Source organism: Mixophyes fleayi, chromosome 9, assembly GCF_038048845.1.
Source record: "Mixophyes fleayi isolate aMixFle1 chromosome 9, aMixFle1.hap1, whole genome shotgun sequence".
In the NCBI taxonomy this organism is placed as follows: Eukaryota; Metazoa; Chordata; class Amphibia; order Anura; family Limnodynastidae; genus Mixophyes; species Mixophyes fleayi.
Window position 1 is genome coordinate 87,726,833 of NC_134410.1, and position 25,857 is coordinate 87,752,689.

The following is a 25,857-nucleotide window of genomic DNA, read 5'->3' on the forward strand; positions in this document are numbered from 1 at the left end:
GATAAATACAGTGGATGTTCTTAGTGAGTAGTTGTTTTTTCTACTGTTTACATTTGTTTTTAGTTTATTGAAGTAAAATATATATTACCGCAGTGAGATTCAAAGACATTTGTGATTGAATCTAACTGTTTCTGACTCTTTACCCACCTAATGGCAAGCGCATTCAGGCAATAATAATTCATATCACAATTGCAAATATTGTCTTGTATTGACTTAGTTGTGATGGTGCTAAACCATACTTGCCTACCTTTGGCAAGTTATATCCGGGAGAGGGACGTGTCTAGAGGACGGAAGGGGGCAGGGCATGGTGAATCGCGTCATTTTGGCCTCGACCCCGTGTCAAATAGGCCGTTTTGTTGTGGGGGGCGCGGCCAAAATGACGAAATTCACTGCAAATCGCGTCATTTTAGCCCCGCATTTACCAGATGCGGGAGATTTGCCAGCTCTCCCGGGAGTCCGTGAGACCGGCTCGAATTTCTGGAGTCTCCTGGACATTCTGGGAGAGTTGGCAAGTATGTGCTAAACAGTGAGGAATAGAATGGTTTGAGTCCAAAAAATGCATGAAGCATTATCACATACAAAACTGGGGAACTGATTTGGCCCCTGAACTTCCTATTGTCATGATATGACAGTTAGGGGGAATATTCTATAAAATGGAGATTTTCCTTAGCTTGCTTTCAGGACAGCTTATGTTAGCTTGTCTTTTGTTCCGTTTTATATGCCATAATTTATAGTGTTGACATTTCCACCTCATCTTATGTTTATGAGTAAAAATGGGCATGGTTTAGTTAACAACTCACTAAAACATCACCATTCTGCCTAAAGAGAAAATAGGAAAAAAATAAAGACATTTATGTTAATTGAGAAAAAACCCCAGAAAAAAGGTAATTTTTATTGGACTGAAACAACATTTTACTGCCTAAATGGAGTATTTTTCATTGGAAATGGTGGAAAACTATACAGACCAGGCATTCTTAAGAACATTTTCAGTTCTTCCACTTCTGTAGAATATTATTTATTATTAATGCTTATTTGTATAGCATAGATATTTCACAGTGATTTACAGAGACTGTTTAATCTTTCATATCAGTCTCTGCCCCAGTTGAGCTTACAATCTATATTGCCTACCACAAATGCACTCTGGGGTTAATTGTTGTCACTATGTTTTTGGTGTGTGGGGGAAACCGGAACATGCAAACATAGGGAGAATTTATAAACTCCACACAGATTGAGCCCTGACTGAAATTAAACCCATGACCCCAGTGCTGTGAGCCAGCAATGCTAACTACTGTGCTGCACAGAATACTGACCACATAGTCAGTAGGAAAAGAAAAATTGAGGCCTAACATGGCAATAGAAATCTTCTGTGAGAACTCTTTTATCTGTTTCAAGTTTTCATAATCTATCAAGGATGACTTTACAGTTTATTGGTGAATCGTATATTAGGTATATTAACTTGAAGAATGGCCAAACTAAGCTTGGTAGCAAAAAATGTGTGCCAATGTCAGTATACAACAAGAAAACACAGACACTAACCATATTCCCAGCTGCTTCTGTTCTCAGTGTCACATCCTGAATTTCCCTGTAATGTTCTTCCGTAAGTAGCAGAGTATATAGACAATAGTGCGATATTTCTGCAAGTTAGATTTAGGTGTTCATTCTCGCACACAGACTTCACTTTGTAGTTATCTAGGGAATGAATGTGAGCCATTAGAAAACAACACATTGACATAATATTTACACATTGACATAATATTTACAGATCATAAATACATACAGTATAGTATTGTGTATACAGTACATGTATAAAATATAGACAAATTAGAATACTATTTTGATTATTAAGATTATTCCACGGGATAATTGCATTTATAAATAGTATATAGCTATATAAATAGTACATTGCTAATTATAGAGAAAATATAAATAAAGGAATTGAGCATCACATTCGTATGCCATTTATAGTTGATTTTGAGACTATTCATTCTATCTTTTAATATTTGTAGAGGTCATTTTAATATGCATCTCTCTCTCATTAGTTTTCTTTCTTCCTTAAAGTGCTGTATGGCCGAAACTGCCTGTTCAAGGTAGTACCATTCTGTTTCATATGGTAGCCATCTTGAAAACAGCATGGTCATTTTTTTTTCCGAGAAAGGCCCTCAACCTCTATAAATAATAAAAGATCAGAACATATTTTAAATATTGGTCACAGAAAAGAAACACAGAAATAGTGGTTTGTATCGTGAATGGGATTGTGTTGTGTTGTGTTTTGTGCTCTGAGGTCAAATAGAAGACATGCGGAAGTAAGATTAGGGTGGGAGTGTGTGAAATGAGTTTCTTGTAGGAGTACTATATGAGCTTTAAGGCATTTAAAAGTTTGTCACCATGGCCTGTTTTTGGGGCTGATTCAACCCAGTAACATTTAATGATATTACCTTAAATGCCATATTTTGGGTTGGAGTGATAAGTGTGGTTTGTTCGATAGTAAGAGGTTATGGTTCTTGTGGAAGGGAGAGTTGGGGAGCAAGGACCGCAAAGGGGAGATGTTAGTGTGGGGAAAAGTGGGAGAGTGGGAAAGGGAGATGCTGGCAAACGGCTGGTGGAAACCAGGTTCATTGTAGATTTGAAGGCACATCCTGTGTGCCAAGGGGTGCAGCGGGGGCTGCGGACCTGTGTCAGGGAATATAGGAGCAAATGGGGGGAGTGAGTTGTCGGGCAAGTGACTGCGCGGGCGAGGCCAGGGTGGGCCAGACACAATCAATAAGGAGGCTGACAGCTAGGTATGATAGCGGATCCTAAATTCTGAGAGAGTGTGTAGGGGACTGGAACAGGGATCTAAAGGGAGACCAAGAGATACGCTGGTATAATTAGGATAATAAACTTATTGTAAAAACATGTGGAAATACACTGAAGACTTAGGGAAAACATGTTCAAGAACAAATCCAAAAATATAATAAACCAGTATATAATATTAACCGTTACCGCTATATATATATTCATAAACAACATCTGGGGCTAGATTTAGTAAGAATCGAGTTTGGTCAGTTTAGTGGTCCAAACCGCTGAATTTACTATAGGGCAGTTTGAGGCTTCAATTTAAAATGACTGGCAATGTATGTGGATTGAAAAAGCTAAACCACTGGTGGTTCTGTCCAAACCGCCATCAAAACCGCCATCCAAACGACAGGACAGGACGTTTTAATATCTGCTTCAGAAAGGCTTGATAGCTTAAACATGCTGGTTGAACTATTTTGTCATGCAGAACATAACAGAAAGAACAATTGACATTTAAATTATTTGGGCAATCATTATTTATTGATTAAGGGGCAAAATGAATTTAATATTACCTTTTGGGGGGAAAAAAAATTATATTAAGGGGACAAAATTATTTAATTATTATATTATTCGGGCACTATATAATGCCAAATTGTGCAATATAAATTATATACACCATGAACAATCAGTTAATATTATTAAATATTCACATTTCCCACATTTTATAATGCTATAATAGTGTCCCCTTAAAAAATATTAAAAAAAAAATTCCCTCATAAGTTAATATTAAATTAATTTTGTCCCTTAATAAATAATGATTTTCCAAATAATTAAAATGTCAATGGTGCTTTCTCTTATGTTCTGAATGGCAAAATAGCTCAAACAGCATGCAGTCTGAGCAATCTTGCCTTTCACAACCACCTCTTTCATTTTGGCCATCTGGATGGCTGTTTTTCAGTGGTTTTGCAAACCCCAGTTTAGTAAATCCAGCTGTTTGTATGTTCATCATTGTTAAAATCGGGATGGTGGTTTGTAAAGTGGTGGTTTTGAAAAATGTAATTTCTGGACGTTTTAACAGCGGTTTGAGCTTTAGTAAAATTAGTAAAAGATAGCCACAGAGCGGCAGTTTCAGCAAACTGCCCTTTAGTAAATCTAGCCCCTGAAGTGATTTCAAGCTATAAGTAAGATCAATAATAAAGGGGGAGGGGGAGAGCTTGCGACCCACCTGCTCAGGGAGGCATGAAAATAGAGTAGGGCTGGAAGGGGAGGAAAGGGAGGGTGGAGGGCAGGACATCTGAATCCTAAGTCAGTAATCAGTGGAGAAATTTGTAAAAGCAAAGTGTTCTTTACCTTTCCATCTCCCCAGAGCCAGTGAAGCGAAAATAATGTATTCATGCAGTAGCAAGAATGAGGCGTCGGGATCTGGTGGAGGGAGGGGCACACAGCAGCAAACTATAGTGTATAGTAATTTGTGAGATGAGACACAAGTGGAAAAAATTTAGATAATTAGTCACTATGAAGTTCCATGGTTCCTGCAGGAGGGAAAAAACAAGGCGATAGAGATATAACACAAAAGTGGAAGCAATTCAGTCTAATCAGTCACATTAAGCAACAGCTCGGAGGCAAGTCCCATGACTGGATTACACTTTGGACCATTCAGATTGAGGAATCCTCCTGGAGGAGGAGGCCGCTTTTGCAGCTGTCATAGGAGAAGTAAGATCAATCCCAATGTCTTTGGGGGGATATAGGCCTTCTTCTGGTGACGTGATTCTGTAGGAGATGTATTTTTGGGTCATTGAGAGGTGGAATGGGAATCTCCAATGATAGTGCATCTTGTGGTTTCGTTGGTGATGTTGATTAAATTTCTTCTCTTTTGTAGAGTGGAGGGTGCGATATCCTGGTAGATTTGCAGGTTGTGCCCTGTTTAAGAGACGAGTGGAACATTGCGGACAGATGATAGAAACTGTTCCTTTGATCTGAAGTAGTGGAAGCATACTACTACGTCTCTGAGGTTGATCCGATGGGAGTTTTGCTCTCAGTGTATGGTGAACTCTGTATAATTGGAAGCACTCCACTGAAGTCTGGTAGGCATTGTCGGAAGAGACCTTCCAGATAGATCAGGAGGGAGTCCGTCTCCACCGATTTGGGATGTTCCTGAATCGAACATTGTTGCGCCTGGTGCGATTGTCAACATTTTCAACGAGTTACATATGTCAACTACTCTGTTCTCCAACTCGTCAGTGCTAGAACCTATGGAGCATATCACACCCGGAGTAGTAGGTTCATTGGGTTCTAAATCTGAGATTGGTGCTGAGTGTGCAGGAGAGGATGTGCGGGCCAGTTTGTCGTGTTTCCCAAATATCGCTGGGGTGTGTGGGGTTCCACAATTTTTTGGTTTTATGCGATATAGTGGCACAAGTAAGAGCATTGATGCGCTGTGCTTTAATTAAGAGAGTGTAGTAGTATTTAAGAAGGTCCCTTCTATTGACTGATGAGGGGGAGTATAGGAGATACGTCTGGATCTGGGCCTGCGTATGGGTTTTTGGGGATCAATCATTTTGCGGGTGTCCATTGTACCCAGGATAGTTGGGAAGAAAATATCAAGAAAATGTTCGTAGTGAGCAGGGCTGGGTTTGAGGTGATGTCGCTGTATCACATTATTTACAGCTATTTGGATTATTGTGAATTAGGTTAATGAATGAATTGTAATACGAAGAATGGCTACATGGGAACAGTAATATCGCAGTCGCAGCTACAGGGAAGCAGGTTCAATGTTGTTTAGTGATGGATCTGCAGATTTTACAGTGACAGTAACAAATAGCTGGCACACGAAAGTGGAGCAAAGTCAATTGTGGTACTCACTCTGATTGCAGGAATGCTGGTGTGGAGCAGCACTTGTGGTATCCGGTTGTTGGGACACTCAGTGCTTGGGCTCTGTAGATGGTGAGGGGTGAGGAGCAATTCCCAGGTGCTCCTCTGATCAGGCCCAGCGCTGCCAGTAGGCAAGGTTAGGCACTTGCCTAGGGCGCCGGGCTCTGGAGGGCGCCCTCCAGAATGGAAATTACTTTAAAACTGTGCGGCGACTGCTGACCATACCTGTCACGGCCGCCGCACAGCATTCAGATGCACGGGGAAGGGGGAAGAGGCTATTGCTCACCACCGCCGCCTCTCTGCTCCGTCTCCTCCCCTCCACTCACTAGTGTCTGTGAGGGGAGGGGAGGAGACGGAGCAGTGAGGCGGCGGTGGTGAGGTAAGGAAAGACGGGGTGAGGGGGGCTGGGGCGCCGATTTTGTAAAAATGCCTAGGGCGCCATGGAGGCTAGCACCGGCCCTGCCTCTGATGGCAGCTGGAGCATTATCAAAATGATGGGCGAAGGTTGTAGTGTCTCTTGATCAGTGCTGTGTATTTTGCTGGGACAAGCACTGTACGTGACCATCTGCAGGGGAATGACTGATAGGGTCTTGGAACTTTGGTTATAGTAGTGGTCGGTAGACCCGGCGCAGTCTGGACAGCCACTGTTGGGTAAATGTATCAAGCTGAGAGTTTTTCGGCGGGTTTGAAAAACCAATCAGATTCTATCTATCATTTATTTAGTACATTCTACAAAATGATAGCTAGAATCTGATTGGTTGCTATAGGCAATATTAAAGTAATTTCATAGTTTTCCAATAAGCATTGCCTATGCGATTTGTGAGGTTCCAAAGCACAAGCAATATATTTAGCAAAAGCAAAAGTTTAGCAGTTCAATAAATAAAGACAGTACAGCCGATACATGATACATACGCTGCGCTCCGCTGGATACAGCTACAGTCCTTCAGCCCTGAAGACTGTGGTCAGTGTGACTGCTTAGCTGGTCCCAGGGAGCTGTATATATACATTTAGTGATATAGTGAAGACAATACAGATGACTTCGCAAGTGTACATAGGTTCAGGCTCCAGGAAGGTCCAGTGTATTACAGTCCATAGGTCTGTAAGGGTGGGGGTCAACATTCCAAGGGTGGAAGTCTGCTCTCCAGATGATGCATACTTAGTTTTCCCACAACAAACTGGTTCAAACTGGTCTATTAGCATTACACAGACAATATCATTCCAATCATTTATTCCCTATCATTGATAACTAGCGCACGCAATGTGCAATCCTTTCGGCGAATGAACTGGACAAATGTGATAAATAGGGGATTAGAATGATACCAAACATGACATGCTTCCCGTGACCTGAACTTAAAATATCACTAAAGTGTACATATAACCTTGTAATATATAAATATAAACCAAATAACATCTGCTCATAAACGACTGTGGAATGGAACCATTATAAATATGAAATATATATATATAAATGTATGTGAAAGTGCAAGTGTATGCGTGCATGCTTTATCGGGCGATTGCGCCATGACACATAACACGTGGCGTACTGATCGCAATCGCATGGTAAAACAATATTAATCAATATACTTTCTTTCATCCAATTATACGACTTTGACAGCAACATCTCCACTTTTCAAACCCGCTGGAAAACTCTCAGATTGATATATTTACCCCTGTGTCAGATGCCGGATAGGGAGCTCTTGACAGCCTTCGGATGGTGGTTGCAGGCTTGGGGCTAGATTTACTAAGCTGCGGGTTTGAAAAAGTGGGGATGTTGCCTATAGCAACCAATCAGATGCTAGCTTTCATTTATTTAGTATCTTCTGCAAAATGACAGCTAGAATCTGATTTGTTGCTATAGGCAACATTCCCACTTTTTAGCAAATCTAGCCCTTGGTGTTTTTCAGTCGGAGACGGCACCAGAGGGTCACAGAGTGTGCTGTCAGCAGCCGTGGAGTATATCCTCGGGGTGGTGATGAGGCTGTGGGCGCCGTGGGTGGGTGGCAGGAAATGATTACATTTGAGGTGGCCTATTTAGAGTGAACTTAGTTCTTTATAATGATAATTAGATGACCTGTTTCTGTTTGGGATGATGAACTCTACCATTAACTCCACTTTTCTAGATCACCTTAATACAAACATGTTTTTTGGTTTAAAATTCATTAGTACCTTTAGTTTTTCAAAGATAAACTTATCGCCTAGTTGGAAGTAGGGAAAACCATGGACGGTTTTACCGCTAGGCAACCTTCCTGGGGCCTAGCGGTTCTCAGGGGGTCCAGGTTGGGGGGGACAAGAAGAAAAAAAAAGAAAACATTTTTTAGGGGGGGTGTCGGGTGAAGCGAGTCGCGGGAGTGGGGGGGGGGGGGTCGGGTGCCGTGAGTCGGGGGGGGGGGGGGGGGGTCTGGTGTTATGGTAGAAGGGTCATGTGACCGCAGCTACTTGGTATTGAAACTGAAAGATGACTCATGCAAGAGCATATCAGCAGGGGCAGTAAGTTAAAAAAATAAATTTAAATCCATGCATATCGCTAGAAACTTAGTATGTGGCCTATACTGAATTGAGATTAGTGAAGGGCTAATAATAGCTGCTTGATCTTGCTGGCCAGAGAAGTAGGATGTAAAAAAATCCATGGAATTTAGTTCCATCCTGTACACAGACTAAATTATTTTAAGAACGATCATAGTTTTAATCCGCAATTGGTTGAGACTAAAGTGCTGTTGCACTTAATGTCTCTGAAGGGGTTTATTTCCGGAAATTCAACCATTTAATCTTTCATTTTTTCCTGGAGGGGCCAGGGGCACTGAACACAGTTTGGGAAGAGGATATTTTATTTTGTGCATGGTTAAATCCTTTAGCACACTTAACACTACTTCTGTATTACTCTTCCAATGCTTACATGTGACAAGGATGTTTTGAATTGGTAAGATAAGGGGGATGAAATTAACTTCTAGACAAAAGCAACTACAGAAACTCCAAGGCCTGTTTAACACTCGACCTGTGATTATGCGGCTATACTGAAATAGATACTGATATTAAGGGAGTCGTTGCAGCGCTACTGGATTTTCTATAAATCCAAAATACAGAGAGAGAGATTTTAAACTGTTATCCTACAGACAATAATCTTCAAAAAGTCTTTTTCAAGGTGATCCATCACCTTGAAAAAGACTTTTTGAAGTTGAAACGCGTCGGTGGTGTCATACAGACTGGGGAGCTTTGATTGCCTGTTACACACGTTCGGTGATTATAACATTGTGATCCCAACCGCTGAAGTCTTATGTTTTACACCTGATTTCATTGAGCTTGTGACCCGCTTACCTTCTGGTACGGGCAATTGAATCCCGGTCTAATGGATTTTTAATATGTGTTATTAAATTGTGTTTTACGTATTACACAAGCATGTCTTTCTTTCCTTTTTATATTTTATTTACAATTATGAGGAGAGGTGAAGATTGAAATAACGTCTGAACCACATCAGCTGCCGCTAATTCTAACACGGGAATCAGCTGTATTGCGGAGGACTGACATAGAACTCTTTGGGAAAAACTGCAGTATATCATCTGATACAAGTAACTGCTACGTGAACATCGTTTACTACTTGACTGTAAGTTCATTTCTTATAGTCTGCAACTTGAAAAGTTTCAATTTGAGTGTGAAGAATACGACTACCGTTTGAAAGTCAGTGATTGCTTAAATGCTCAGTCAAGTCTCCTGCATTATTTTTGATTCCTTATTGTTCTTTATATGAATGGAATAGATTATTGTCTGTAGGATAACAGTTTAAAATCTCTCTCTCTGTATTTTGGATTTATAGAAAACCCAGTAGCGCTGCAACGACTCCCTTAATATCAGTATCTATTTAACTAACCTACAGCTTGTGTGCAGCTGTATTAGGAGCCGTTATCTGCTGCAATTGGTATTCCAGCGCTGAGTGTGGATCTAAACTTTGTTTAAATGGCTATACTGAAACACTGAAACAGTGTTAGGCGGGCTGCTGGAACTCTATGGTAGTCAGTGTGAAGGACTGTTCCTGGAGTCATAAAAGATAGAAAAAGGTAAGAGGAAGGGGTACTGTGACGGAGAGCTAGTGTGTGTGAGATTGAAGCTGCAGTGTAAGAGGGGGCGGGTGTGAAGGTGCTGGGCAGAGAGGGGGCATGTGTGAAGGTGCTGGGCAGAGAGGGTGCATGTGTGAAGGTGCTGTGCAGAAAGGGGGCATGTGTGAAGGTGCTGGGCAGAGAGGGGCCATGTGTGATGGTGCTGGGCAGAGAGGGGCCATGTGTGAAGGTGCTGGGCAGAGAGGGGCCATGTGTGATGGTGCTGGGCAGAGAGGGGCCATGTGTGAAGCTGCTGGGCAGAGAGGGGCCATGTGTGAAGGTGCTGGGCAGAGAGGGGGCATGTGTGAAGGTGCTGGGCAGAGAGGGGGCATGTGTGAAGCTGCTGGGCAGAGAGGGGCCATGTGTGAAGGTGCTGGGCAGAGAGGGGGTATGTGTGAAGGTGCTGGGCAGAGAGGGGGCATGTGTGAAGGTGCTGGGCAGAGAGGGGGCATGTGTGAAGGTGCTGGCCAGAGATGTGGCAAAGGTGCTGGGCAGAGAGGGCACAGTGTGATGAGAGGGACAATAATGAGGGGCCGCATGGTGATGTAGAAGGAGTAGTGTGATGTGCAGCGGCACATAAATTACCCTTCTACTTAACTAAAGGAGTATATGCTATGGTAAAAAAATATAGTGATATGAATTGTTTCAGGAGGGGGGGGGGGGCAAACCAATATCTTGCCTAGGGCCCCATGAGGTCTAAATCCGGCTCTGGGGTAAACTATTGTTTCCAAAGGAATGTCAACTATAACAATTATCTACACTGCAAAAGCAACCAGTAAATGGGCTTGAAATATCACTTTTTTATTTAAACAAAAAATGAAGAAATCAAGAGATAAAAAATCTATAGCCTTTATCTCTCAATATGATTCATACTCAAGAAATGTTAAAAGTATTGTTAATATAAAAAAATTCACTACTAACATTGAAATTTTTTTTTCTTATGGATCATGCCCAAGTGCTCAATCTTAAGAATAAACTAGGTTTTTTCCATTGTGAGAAAGAGAGATGCACATTTGTGGTCTATTTCTTATGCTGCAATGTAGTCCAGAGCTGTCCATTGCTGCAGCCTCTGTGTATCCATCACTGAATCACTGTGCACACTAGTCACTATGTGCAGGCTTGACCTTAGCCGCACATACACAGTAGCCACACAGGAGCAACTTCCTCCTCCCCCGCCCCCCAGGGCCGGATTACGGGAATGGAGGCCCCTGGGCTAAGGGGGCCTCCATTCCTCCGTGAGGGGCCCCCCCCCGTAATCCGAGCTGCCCGCGCCCCATCCCCCCACCCCCCCGTGATCCGAGCTGCCCGCGCCCCACCCCCCGGCACTTACCTCCTTCTCTGGCGCACTGTACGCTCTTTACTGAGGAGATCTCGTGAGAGTGAGACTCATGAGATCTCCTCAGTAAGGAGACTACAGCGCGCCGGAGAAGGACCGCAGTGAAAGTGCTCAGCAGCACTGATCGCGCCGGGGGCGCCCCCACCCCCGACCGATCAATACTGCTGCTGAGCACTTTCAAGGGCCCCCTGGATGCCATTGGCCCTTGGGCTGTAGCCCAGTTAGCCCTATGGTTAATTCGGCCCTGCCCCCCCCCCCCCCCCACTCCTCTTAGATAGTTTAGGAGGGGAAATTTCGCCAGGGCTATGGCATGGTAAACACTAGTGGCAGTCCATTTTGTATTGCTGGAGAATGCAGATACTTACTACCACCCACTAGTCACCAGTGTTAAATAAACCCCATAGTTACACAAAACACAGAAGCACAAAATTCCAGAGTGCAGTAAAGAAAGATTCTATTGAAAGTTTCATTAACTGCTAGTCCACGTATGTACTCTATCTGGTAGAGTGTATCTGTGGGGTACAATATGCTCATCATTCCTCTCTGCTGCTTTTGACACTGTGGACCACCTTCTTCTCCTGCATACCCTTTACTCTATTGGCCTCCATGATGCCATTGTCTCCTGGTTTAACTCCTACCACTTTTTCGGTCTCTACCTGGGGCGGATATATTTTTTTTTTTTGTGGGGGGGGGGGGAGTTTAGTTCCCACTCCATTTTTTTAAACTTTAACAGTATGGGCTGCCGGGTGCTGGGGCAACCCCCCCCCCCCTCCCTAGCAGGTATGTTATGTCTGCAGGTGCACACTATGTGCGGCCCGTGTCTGCAGAGACAAGCAGGCAAGGTATGCTGCCCGACCCCTCAGAGTGGCCAGGCAGCATACCTTGCCTGCTTGTCTCTGTAGACACAGACTGCGCATAGTGTACGGCTGCAGACAGAACATCCCTGCTAGGGGGGGCCCGATCACCCCCCCTGAATCCGCTAGTGTATCTACCCCAGATTACTCCTACCCTCCACTCCCTCTACCTGCTGTGCTACCTCAAGGATCCATCTTCAGTCCCATTCACTTCTTGATGTACAGATGTACACCGCCTCTCTTGGTGAATTTATTTGCTCCTTCAACCTCCAATACCACCTCTACGCTGATGATACCCAAATTTGCCTCTCCTCTTCCCTCCTCTCTTGCATGTCCAATCGTCTATCTGCTATCTCCTCTTGGGTGTCTCAGTGCTGTTTAAACGTTAATATGTCCAAAACGATGATCATTGTCTTCCTTCCATCCAGGATCCCCACACCCTCATCATCACCTTTGGTAATACTAGTCTCTCTTCTGTTCCTCAAGTCTGCCACCTGTGAGTAATCCTTAATACCTCCCTCTCCTTATCCAAACCATCCTTGGAACATCTCTAGCATTAAACCCTTCCTCACCTTAGATGGAACCAAAACACTCATCAACTCTCTTGCTATGTTTTGCCTTGACTATTGCAAACGCCTGTTTTCACCCTACCTCTCACCTGCTTCTTCCCACTCCATTCCATTCTTGATGCCACTGTTTTACTTATTTTCCTTTCTTAACATCATACTTCAGCCTTGTCTCTCTGTCGGCCACTATACTGACCCCATATGGAATCCAGCTCAAACTACTATCTATCACCTATATCTCCAACCTCATTTCCCTCCCTCCTGCCCTCTCATTCTGCCAACTACCACCCCCTCACCTCCACACTGATTACCTCTTCACACTCCCATGTCCAAGACTTCGCCGGTGCTGCTCCACACCTATGGAACTCATTCCCACAACCAATCAGTGTATTCAACAGCCTACAATGCTTCAAATGCTCCTTAAAAACTCATCTTTTCAAACCGAACAGTTCACCTCCAAACTCTTCCCCTACTGCCACACCTTCACGCCCACTTTGTTTCACCCTCTTTTGTGTCAGCTTCCCTCTCCCTTTATAATGCAACCTCTCAAAAGCTGGGGCTTTCTCCCCTCTTCTTTTCTTGCCTACCCCTTCCAGTCTATCCTTTGTTCTTTACCTTCTGCCTGGTCTCTATGTCACCTCATATTGTAACTTATGCGTTGTACGTTGTACTTATGCTCCAATGTACAGGTTTGGCTATTGCTGGCTTGCTTCCAGCATGCACTCTTTCCCTGTATATTTCACCTAGGTTCCTAACCTATTGCTTTTAAAAAAAAAACAAGGAGAATGTGTGCCTGTAGTAGCTGTGATCTGCTGAAGGGCTGTAGGTTTGTTGAAAAGCCAGAAAGAAGTCCTGGGGTTTACAGATGGAGAAAGAGGGTGGGCTCCATCCATTAGGCATGTTATCCAGGTTACCTTTGCTTCTGCTGGTAATGAGGAGGTGCACCTGAATGATGCTGGTAAAAGGCTGCAGCTCAGCTCAGTCAGTCTCTCTCACTACTTGGGGACAGAGGCTGCATTTTCTGTGAGAGAAAGACCTGATATCTGCCTGAGAGTTAACCATGCTGGCACTTCTTTTGCTGAGTTTAGATTTGTTAGTTAGGAATGACATATGTTTAGTGAGTGTCAGACAGGCAAAGTGTTTATTTTGAAGTTTTCTTTTATATCTCTGCTTAATAAAAATGGGTGAGGCCAGCTGCACCAAACGCTTGGTCTTGTGTGACTTTTCTGCTGCTATATATTACCGTCTATGCCAGGAGACGGCACCTTTCCCCCTTACTTGCTTACTATATCTATCTATTTATCTATATACTGTGTATATAGATATTAAAACCACCAGCCTAATACTCTGTAGGTCCCCCTTGTGCCACCAAAACGGCTGTGACCCATCGAGTCAGTTGTGAGGTGGGACCTCCTGGTTTAGACTTGTTTTTCCAGTGTATCCCACAGATGCGCGATCGGATTGACATCTGGGGATTTTGGAGACCAAGGGCTAGATTTACTAAGCTGCGTGTTTGAAAAAATGGGGATGTTGCCTATAGCAACCAATCAGATTCTAGCTGTCATTTTGTAGAAGGTAATAAATAAATGATAGCTAGAATCTGATTGGTTGCTATTGGCAACATCCCCACTTTTTCAAACCCGCAGCTTAGTAAATCTAGCCCCAAGTCAAAACCTTAACTCTTTGTCATGTTCCTCAAACCATTCCTGAACAGTGTGGCAGGGCACATTATCCTGCTGAAAGAGACCTCTGCCATCAGAACGTACCGTTGCCATGAAGAGGTGTACTTGGTCTGCAACAATGTTTAGGTCGGTGGTATGTGTCAAAGTAACTATCATATGAATGCCAGGACTCAAGGTTGCCCAGCAGAACATTGCCCAGAGCATCACACTGCCTCTGCCGGCTTGTCTTCTTACCATAGTGCATTCTGGTGCCATCTCCTCCCCAGGTAAAGTTATGCACATGCACCCAGCTGTTCACATAATGTAAATGAAAATGTGATTCATCAGACCAGGCAACCTTCTTTCATTGCTCCATGGTCCAGTTCTGGTGCTCAAATGCCTATTCTAGGCACTATGGTGGTGGACAGGGTTTAGCATTGGCACACTGACTGGGCAAGAGTTGATGCCCTGTGAGTTCTGACACCTTTCTATCATTGCCAGCATTAACTTTTTCAGCAGTTTGTGCTGCAGTAGCTCTTCTCTGGTTGTCCTTCATTGGACCGTTTTTAGTATGTACTAACCACTGCATGCCAGGAACACCCCACAAGACTTACCATTTGAGAGATGCTCTGACCCAGTTGTCTAGCCATTACAATTTGGCACTTGTCAAAGTCCCTCAGATCCTTATGCTTGCCCATTTTTCCTGCTTTCAACATATTAACTTCAAGAACTGACTGTTTGCTTGCTGTCTAATATATCCCACCTCTTGATAGGTGCCATAATCAATGTTATTAATGTCACTTATTAGTGGTTATAATGTTGTGGCTGATCAGTGTGTATATATACGATAATAGTAATAATACATATATTATGCAAGACTTTAATGTGCCTATCATGCTTCATCTTTCAAGTGTAGGTATAATTCATAGATTTTCTCCTCATATTAATCAGTGTATTAATTATTTCATATATTGTATTTGTATGCCTGAATACATGTATTGTAAGAGTCTACAGCCCAGATATCAGAGGAGTATGATAAATAACTATCTGAAAATTGTTAGCTTTTCATCTGTTAATGAAGTATTGGGCTGTGGGGAATAGCCTGCCTATTGTTGCTTTTTTACTAGACTATATAATATAAGTATTATGACTAGTGTTTATATATATTGTTAAATATGTATTCACATATTTTATACTTAAAGTACTACTAAGATAAATATATCTTCTAAAATCAGTATTGCATTTTAACCATTTCTATGATATTTTGAGATGGGCAGGCTCAGTTCCCCGAGAACTGAAATCAGCCTATCCGAATACCGAGCCGAGCACGCTCTGTACTCTCCCGCCCATTTGGATTCAAAATCGAGGCAAAACATCATTGTGACGTATTCGTGTTTCTGAGCTCGGTTCTTGCGAGATTTGAAAAGCATACATACCAGCCTCCACAGCAATCCATCTCCATTTGACAGAGGGAGAAAGCAGGGTTAGGTCCCACTGGCTATATCAGCACAGGGACAGAGCAGTAATTGGACACATTATTGTTTCTATTCAGTACCATTCTAATCTTAATACCAGTTGTTACAGCAGTAAGAGGAGGCTAGAGGAGGGTTTTTGTTCAGTTTCTGGCACTCCAAGTGCTTTTGGGGTGTCCCCTATTCTATTGCATTAATTTTTCTGGCTGTCAAAAGTGCTATTTGTCAGCAGTCTAAAAAAATTATATTTAGCACTCCAAGTGCTTTTGGGGTGTCCCCCATTCTTTTGCATTATTTTTTCTGGCTGTCAAAAGTCCTGTTTGTCAGCAGTCTAAAAAAATAATATTTAGCACTCCAAGTGCTTTTGTGGTGTCCTCCATTCTTTTGCATTAATTTTTCTGGCTGTCAAAAGTCATATTTGTCAGCAGTATCTAAAACAATTTGTAGCACTACAAGTGCTTTGGGCTCATAATGGATTCAAAGCAGTCCACATATGAGCAGAATGAGCAACCAGGTTCTGTCACCAGTCCTGATGGTAGTGTTCCCAGTACGTCATCTGGGAAAGGCGATGTCAAACTAAATAGTCTTTTGAAATCAGGCAAAAAAACACACACCAAAATTTTTTTCACCGTGTTGAAGCGATAATGAAGTGTAACTGAGGAAAAGTTAAGTGCCGATAAAAAAAAAATTGCCAACATGCCATTCTACGCATGCAGTGACAAAGAGAGAATGAGGCCTTCGCCTTTCTCTAATAGTGGCAGATCCAAAAATGTTACCGAGCCTTCTTCTAGTACGGTCACTCGTGACCAAGCAAGACCAAGTAATTTGGAGTCTAAAAGTGGTGCGCAACTACTGTTACGCGTCAAAGCCAAGCTGCAAGAAAACAATAAGGCATTAGAGGATAATGTATGCTCTGAATCAAAAATGACACCAATCCCTGTGGAGAGTCCATCCCCCAGTGGTATGTCTAATCGTGAGCATTCTGTTAGTGACAGTGTACCCATAAAGAAGGGTCCTTTCAGCAGTTCTGCTGATGTGTGCCTTAACAGCCCGAGTGTAGCCGGTGATACACCAACTGAGGATGCCACTTTGGAATTAGAAGAGGATGAGGAGGCGACGAGGGCACTAATGATGATGTTGATGATTATGATGCAGACAGATACCAAACTGCCTTTCTCCATTTCTTTTTATATTCTAATTCTACAGTCTATGCAAGCTGCTTTTTTTCTATTCAACTACAAGTGGAGGGCGGGGGGGGGGGGGTCATATACAGCCAACAAACTACCTTGGTCCACTTATTTTTTATATTGTTCAGTCTATGCAGGCTGCTTTTTTTCTATTCAACTACAAGTGAAGGGCGGGGGGGGGGGGGTCTATAGAGAATGAAATCAAACTGCCTTTGTCCAAACCCAAAGACGATGGCTGCATTGCCAATAGGCTAAGATGAAGAGGAAGACAATCAGGTTTGTGTGCAGAATTAAGGACAGCCTACCAGGGATTAAACTGTTTTCTTCCTAATTTATTAGCTTTAGAATTACCTTTCTTATCCAAGAAACAGGTGGAGCACTAAATTTGGTTATTTTATGCCCAAAAACATTGATTTTTAAACAAAATAGCAAAACAAAACCAAACAAAACCAAAACCAAAACACGCAATGGCGGTTTGGCAAAACCAAAACACGACGGTAATCCAGATCCAAAACCAAAACACGGGGGTCAGTGAGCATCTCTAATGATATTGGATAGAGTATATAACAATATATAAGGAAGTGCAAGATGGGAATTTTTTGGAACCTCTCTGGAGAATGTGAAAGAATTGATCCCAGTAGTTTTAGTTGAAAATTGTCTTGCTAGTGAAATGCATTCTGTGGACAAGGTGATCCTTGCATACATTGGAATGGATATCTCTCACTGTCCAGATTTCAATATAAAAACTCTGCAAATGAGTCTTCATAAACAAGTACCAGGAATGATAACTCTGGCAACTTGAGATAAGCAGTTAAACACACCCCATAAACACACAATTGAGGTCCAAACAAGCTGTGTAATACAGGGGCAGTGCTATAGTACTAGTAAACATAAACATTGATACCAGATCAGTTTGGTGCAACTTGTGCCCTATAGAACAAAACGAGAATCTCAGGATAAGGTTTTAGATTTAGTTTTCCTTTAACTCGGTGACCTAATTAACAATTGTAAATTTCTGACAGGAAATGGCTCACTTCTGAAAACTGTAGATGCTTATAATATAAGTTCATGGATAAATTCACCACTAATATTTGGAACTACAACCACTAAAATATTTATTAGATTTGACACTCTGCAGTATATAAAACTCACCTGGCTTACACTTGTAAGATACCAAGAGATATTTTTGTGTACCTAGGCAAGGATCTGAGCCAAAAATCCGACTACTGACTGTGAATTGGCAAGAGCGTAGATCTTGACATTCATCAAAAAGTTTCTGAAAGACATGAAACAAAACACAGGACAATTGCATGACAAAAATCTGATATGAGATTAAGTTTTTTTCATTTTATAGCATCTCATACATTCCTTAATTACACCATGTTTATTTTGAATGACTTACCTGATTAGCACTTAATGGAAACATAATTTGTATGGATGTTACCGAGATAAGGGAAGTGTGGCCATCAGCCTTAACGTAGGTAAAATCATGTGTGTGAGTGATGGGTGTGTAACCTATAGTCTTCGTTATCTGTTAACCAATAAAATATAGGAGGGGGGTGGCTTAGTTTTATATAGGTGTTGTTCTCCAGCAGTTCTCTCTCTCTGCTTCCGGATTCCTCCCGCCCACCCGGCAGTTATTTGGTTTATAGTTTGTTTTGTTTAGGTGGGAGAGCAGTGCAGTTGGTAAGTTTGCATATGGTGCTTTGGTTATCTCGTCATAGGTCACTACTCCCCCTTTGGATTGTGTTGTCATCACATGTGTTGGGTCCAGTGAATGGGACTCTGGGCCAGTATGTTGATTATTTTACTGGCGGGTATAAGGGGGATGTAGTCTTGCCGTTGGACAGATATTTTCACACCGGCCAATAGATAAGATATGATCCTGGGTTGGTGGTTCTATGGTCTGACCTTTCCACCGTTATTGGTTTTGTGTTTGCTGACTGCCCTGCTCTCGTCCGCCTTTCAGACCTTTTAGGTTTAATATTAGTCATTTAATAAATACTATTTAATTCCAATGTTAATTTGGTGTCCGTGTCTTTTTTGGTAATCCTTATGGTATTATGGTTAACACCAAGAACTTCCACACTATGCATTTTATATTAGGATGAAGCATTACTGAAATAACTGTGGTTTATTTACAGTTCATTAAAACAAATACAATTCAAATAGGCAAAAGCTAGGACATTAAAACACATACAAACAAATTCCTCTAACCTGAGCTGTACATATTGAAAGAAAGACTATAAAAGGGGACTGCTTTCACTGGAAAATGTACAATAGTATACAACAGAAACATTTAAAAAGAAACACAATTAGGAACAAGGAAGATCTCATGCAATCACTTCTTAAATCTTCCACATTTATCTTTGATCCCATTGTTTATTGAAACTTTCCAGCTTCAATTTTTTTAATAATCTCCAAATTATCAACAAATGCTATAAACACTTACATTGAAAAAGTCTATATGATAAACTTGTGGTCTTTTTAAAATGGGAATGATTATAGTTAAGTTAGCTACATGTTAGCATGCAAATTAGGTACATACTTTTCAAATTTTGCCATTGACAAATCTTACTACACCTGAAAAGCAGTGGGGGAACTGCAAAATGTGTTCTCCTTAGAATCTCCAAGTGTAGATAGGCAAAGACTCCTACTAGAGATTCTACGCCCGTAGAAAGCAGACAGGATGCTGATAGATGTTTTGTGTGGACAAGACACAGTGATAATTTCTCCATCACAGGCATGAGATGTATGACTCTTCAGTACTTTCTGTAGGTAGGCTGTGGTGAGGAGAGGTATAGGCTTCATCATAATCAAGCAACTATCACATGGCTGGATTAAAATAAAATAGGAACCTCAGAAAGCCAGCGGTATTTGGAGCCCACTCATTATTATTCCAGCAGTGCCTCTATTGTGATTATACCATAGTACAGGCAGGCAAATATTTTGGTAATTTTGCGTACTTATGAATTTTAGTGTTTTGCAACCTCCAAAGTGGCTTGTAAAAGTCATACTGAAAACACAATAATTTGGAACAAATTATCCTTTAATTTCTGTAACAATTCCATAAATATAAAATGCAATAAAAGTTTTATAAATCATACCACAAACTGATCTAAAGAGGTATTGGTTATCTCTACGCAATAATGAATATACCCGCGGTGTCCACATAGTGATTATATTAGTTTCAAATGCTGTTGATATGACACAGATGTAGGAAGCTCTGCAATTTAGATAACACATTTCCACAGCACTTTCTGCAAATTGAGTGTAGTAGTCTGCTACCATAGCCCTATTGTGGTAAACAATATATTTAACTCAAACAAAAAGGTTCTTGTAATGGGAACATAGTTTTAAAACAAGAGCAAGACCTGAAAACTAAGCTCTCTCAGCAAACACATTTTCACTGGCTACAGGGCTTTTCGCCCTTCCTACTTAGGCTAGGTACACACTGGCTTGATGATTGCACGAAAAACCTCCAATCAGCCGACATATGACCATTGGGTCAAATATCGTGTGAGTGTGTATATTGACACGATGATCTAAAGTAATCCCAAACTTCCGATCATCGTTTCATTTGGTTGGTCGTACTGTTTAATATTTTTTGACCAACCACCAACCGATCATGTAGTGTGTATGCACTCATGCTCACGATCTCCATAGAGTTTACAGAGTCGGGCTCTTTTCAGCTGATGTTAGCACTAAATGTCCCGGTGAATAAATGTAGAGAGTGATGTAGAAGGAGTAATTAATTTGTTCATTCTGAGACAGGATATTTTATTTCAGAGTCACAGAAGCTAACAAAATTCATTAGGACCTGTGGATAGCTATAACAAGGCGGTTTTAATCAGTATGACAATGTGACAATAATGAATGAGTGTGTTGAATTGTGCTGTCATTCTCTGAAGACTAGAGGACCAGATGAAGGACAAGATGAAGAGCACAGATCTGAAGGTAAATCATGTCAATGAGTATGCATGAATCGCCAGAGTGATCGGACCTTGAGTTTTAGGTACAATCGTTTGAGATAACACGTTGGTCGGAAAAATTTTCATTGTGTACCTAGCCTAAGTCTGTTGTAGGCCTGATTGTCTGAGTATAGTGGATACAAGCCTACAGCCTCTAAATGAGGATTTTGAAACTATTGACTCTGCATTGTTGATTGAGTTACATGATAAGAGCTGATAGAGCTCCATGTATAGGGTACATACATTTAAGAACAAACCTATATTTATTCTACAATGACTAGCTCCCAGTATGAAGATTGAAAATACCCACCCACAACCAACTCCTGTCCACCCCGCCAAATGATGAGGGAAAACTTTTTTTCGCCTCAGGGTCATTAGACAATGTCCATAATTTTGCTATGAAATACAAACTCCTTGATTTTTTTTTTTAACTATTTATTTTGAAAAATAGCAGTCATGTACAGATAAGAATCAACAATTAGTACATTTGCAGGGCAAGAAACAAGAACAGAGAACAATACTTATCATGGGCATATGTCAATGAAACAGAAAATATTTGAATAGCTAATATACAAAATAGCCAGATGATATTAATAAACAGACAGATAAGTATACAATTGTTCTCCAGAATGTTCAAGAAACTATAACATATTATAACAATATAATGTGGGGAGGGGGGGTGGGAGGGGGCTGGTCGCCACCGAGAGTGAAAGAAAAAGAGAGCATACTTCCTTTTATCCACACAATTCCTTGCCCTTCCCTTTTTAGGAAGAGAAACAAATAAATATGAGAGGGGCAACAAAAGTTTCAAAGGTGGATACTACTCAGATTCTTCAAGAGTCAGGCCATCTATGAACATAGGGAGTCTTTTTAGGAGGAAGGGGTTGGTACAAGAGTTATGGTAAAGTAAATAAGTAAAGCCAAGGAGCCCAAATCTGGTGGAATTTATCATTCTTATCATGCAGGTGGTATGTAATCTGTTCCATCCGGGCAATAAACCAGATATAGGATCGCAGGGCCGCCATAGTGGGGGGTTCAACTTGTTTCCAAGACTTGGCTACTAGGCATCGTGCAGCAGCCAAGACATGGGAGGCTAATTTTGCAGACTCTCTATCATCCTCAATCAGAGGGAAACAGAGAAGAAAAGACCATGGGTCTTTCCGGACATGGCATGGAAGGAGGGAGGAGGGCCCTAACTCGATCCCAAAAGAAGGATATTTTAGGACAGGACCACCAAATATGAAAAAAGGAACCCATCTGGCCACAACCCCGCCAACACAGTGGAGAACTAGAGGGAAACATTTTAGTGAGTTTGTCGGGTGTGTAGTACCACCTATAGTATACTTTATACGCGTTCTCCTTCACCAAAGTGGAAATAGAGCTGGTGGCAACTTGCTCCCTTATGATTTCCCAATAATCCTCCTCTGGGGGAGGGCCCAGATCTCTCTCCCACTCCCTCTCATGCCTACCTCCCGGAGGTAAAAGTACATTGAGGATTAGGCTGTAGATAGAGGAGATGGTGCCCCTACCCAAAGGTGAGGAGAGACATAGGGATACAAAGGGAGACCTAAGAGGGGGGAGAGGAGCCCCCCGAGGAGAGAGCCCACAAAGTGTCGTATCTGGAAATATTCATAGAATTTAGGATGGAGACTTGGATATTTAGAGCGTAGATCATCCCAGGAGATAAAGGCCCCCTGAAATAATAGGTCTCCGACAAAATCGGACTCCCGCACGATCCAGGGACCATAGAAGGCAGAGGAGAGCCCAGGAGGAAACGCAGGGTTACCCCAAAGAGGTAGGATAGTAAGAGAGGACACCGGTATCTTGAGATGGGGTCGACAGGTCTCCCATATTGCAGCTGAGAATAGTAGGGTAGGGCATTGGGAGGTGAGGGGAGATCTATTTTGTTTTGAGAGACCCCATATAAAGGACAAAATTGGAAAATTAAGATAAGCGGATTCGATATCAACCCACGACAATGCCGCGGGGGGGGGGGGGGGGGGGCAAAGGAGGCTACAATCTGGCTCAGATGAGCCGCCCAGTAGTAAATTTTCAAATCCGGGAAACCCCTACCACCACCTCTGGTGGGTCTATTTAAGAGAGCCAGCTTAATCCTGGGAGACCGGCTTAATCCTGGGAGACCGGCCGTTCCAGATAAACCTAGAGAGACATTTTTGGATAGATGTCAGATCCGAGAGGGGGACTCGGACAGGAAGGGTCTGGAAATAGTAGAGAAGCTTAGGGAGGAGGTTCATCTTGACAGAGATGATCCTGCCCAACCACGAAATGATCAATGAGCGCCAGGAGAACAATTCAGACTTGATCTTAGCAAAGAGGCCCGGGTAGTTCTCCCAGTAGAGGGAGTCATAGGAGTCGGTAATAAAGATACCCAAGTATTTAATTTTCTTTCTCTGCCACCAGAGTTAAAGCGGGAAGTGAGTACCAGTCCTTCTGGGGATGGAATATTAAGGAAGAGAGCTTCTTAATATTGATCTTGTAACCAGAAAGGTCTCCATAGTGGTGTAATATGCTAAAGAGTCCAGGGAGAGACTTCTCAGGCTGCAGGAGAGTCAGAAGGACATCGTCCGCAAAGAGAGAGAGCTTACTCTCAAGATTCCCCGTCCGCACACCCTGTATGTTCGGACAGGCCCGGATAGAGGCTGCAAGAGGCTCTATAACAAGGGCAAAAATGAGAGGAGCCAGAGGGCACCGCTGGCGTGTACCGTTGGATATGGCGATAAGGTCAGAGGGAGAGCCGTTGATCATGTCTCTTGCGGAGGGTCGAGAGTATAAGGCTTGAATACCCATGAGGAGGTTTCCCGAAATTCCAAACGCCGACAAGGCTCGGGACATAAAGCTCCAAGAGATCCTGTCAAAAACCTCGGCGTCCAGGGAGAGAACAATGGCCGGGGCCTTTTTGGTGTTAATGATATGAATCGGATCAACGACTCTCCTGGTATTGTCTCTGGCCTGACGACCCGGTATGAAGCCAACCTGATCATAATGTATAAGGGAGGGAAGGACCGAATTTAGTCTATTAGCCAAAATTTTAGCATATAATTTGACATCCGTATTAAGCAGGGAGATAGGGCGATAACTAGCGCAGTCATGAACATCTTTACCGCCTTTATGAATGACGGAGATCCGAGCCTCCAAAGAATCCCTAGACCAGGAACCCCCAGTCAGGATTGAGTTGAATAGGGTGTGCAAACAGGGGACCAGGAGCCCAGTAAACCTTTTATAGTACACAGCAGTGAAGCCATCTGGCCCCGGAGCCTTTCCTGTTTTCTGAGACTTTATGATTTGCTCAATTTCATCTTTAGTAATCTCATCCCCCAGAAGAGTACTAGCCTGTGGAGAGAGTTTTGGAAGCTTAGCAGAGGAAAGAAAAAATTCAATCAACTGCGAGTGTTGCTGGGAAACTAAAGGATCAGACGGTTGGGGAAGGTTATAAAGTTTAGTGTAATAGGATTGAAAGGCAGCACGTATCCGCTGAGGGTCATAATGTAAAATTCCCTCGGAGTCCCTGATAGCCAGGAGATTCCGGGCCGCTATCTTAGCTCTAAGTTTGGTGGCTAGCAATTTATCAGCTTTGTCGCCTTTTTCATAGTAGCGCTGATTGAGCCACTTCAGTTTATTAGCAACCTGGTGGGACAACAAGAGATTTAATTCACCATAGACAGAAGCAATTTCCTGGAGAACCAAGGGATCAGGGCTCAATTTGTGACGTTGCTCTAAAGCTCTCAGCGAGTCCGTCAACTAAATAGTTTTAGCCAGACGGAATCGCTTAGTCCGAGACGCCAAGGCAATAAGATGACCACGTATTACAGCCTTATGGGCGTCCCAGAGAGTCATAGGGGAGATATCAGGGGTGTCGTTCATCTCAAAGTATTCAGAGAGAAGAGAATTTAGGTGAGTAGTGGTTTCTTTATCATGTAGGAGTGATTCGTTGATTCTTCAGGTTGCTCTAGGAGGGCGGTGAGCAAGGGAGGTGAGTACAGCGGAAACAGGGGCATGGTCAGACCAGGTAACAGGGAAGATTTGGGAGGAGCTAAGTTTAAGAGTGAGGTCGTGGCTGAGCAGGATCATATCGATCCGGGAATAGGTATTATGGGGAGAGGAAAAGAAGGTATAGTCCCTGTCTAGGGGGTCCAGTACTCTCCATGAGTCATATAAGTTATGGAGTTTCAGAAAAGCCTGTAAGGCAGCTGTGGTGTGGGCATCTCTGCTCGAGGGAGAAGAGGAGAGGCCTGAGGAACGATCTATGGTCGGGGCTAAAACAGCGTTAAAGTCACCAGCAACAATAAGTTCACCCTGGCGAACACGTGCTAACAAAGAACCCAGTTTTTTGAAGAACCTATGTTGGCCGTCGTTGGGTGCATAGAGGTTCACTAGAGTGCAGGGGAGATTATTCAGAGTGCCTATGAGAATCAGGAAACTACCTTCTTTATCTTTATGGGAGTCATGAAGTTCGAAAATTAAATGGCGCGCAAACAGGATTGCTACACCCCGCTTTTTCTGCCTATGGTCACATGCATGAAATGTCAAGGGAAATTTTCTGGAGCGGAGCTCGGGGTGGAGATGTTGGACAAAATTAGTTTCTTGTAGGAATATCAAGTCCCCTTTAAGGGATTTGAGAGAGGAATGTAGTTTAGCCCATTTCTGAGGGGAGTTGAGGCCCTTGACATTATAGGAGATAAGATTAAGGGTCATAGGAAAATCAATGAGATGAGCGCTAGAGACCAGAAGAGGGAAGAAATGTCGGGAGAGAGGAGGAAAAAGGAAGACTGTATCGGGGATGACGTGCTAGGTGGCGACCAGTGAGGAGAAGGAGGGGAGAACCAAAGGTTAAGGGTACAAGGGGATCGACATAGCGGACCAAAGTCCACTTGTCGCAAATGCTGGTAGGGGATAGGACATGATGGACAAACCATCAGGGGGACCAGCGTAGAGCCCTAGGCTCTAAGGGGGGTGGTGGCCAATAAGCAACCACAGAAGAAGACGGAGGAGCGGGGGACCCAGAAGGGGAGGCCGAGAGACCATTTTAGTGTATATGACCTATTGGGAGGAAGGGGA

The 25,857-nt window shown here is 42.7% G+C and overlaps 1 protein-coding gene across 1 annotated transcript in view; it reads right to left on the minus strand.

The window, feature by feature from the left end:
• LOC142101846 (protein eva-1 homolog C-like) overlaps window positions 1-19,621 on the minus strand; it is a 49,834-nt gene extending 30,213 nt beyond the window's left edge. Inside the window, exons 1-3 of the mRNA XM_075186284.1 lie at window positions 19,394-19,621; window positions 17,963-18,086; window positions 1,537-1,689 (exon numbers count right to left, since the gene is read on the minus strand). Coding sequence (XP_075042385.1) covers window positions 1,537-1,689; window positions 17,963-18,086; window positions 19,394-19,621 — 505 coding nt within the window. The remainder of the gene's footprint in view (window positions 1-1,536; window positions 1,690-17,962; window positions 18,087-19,393) is intronic.
• Window positions 19,622-25,857: the final 6,236 nt, after the last annotated feature.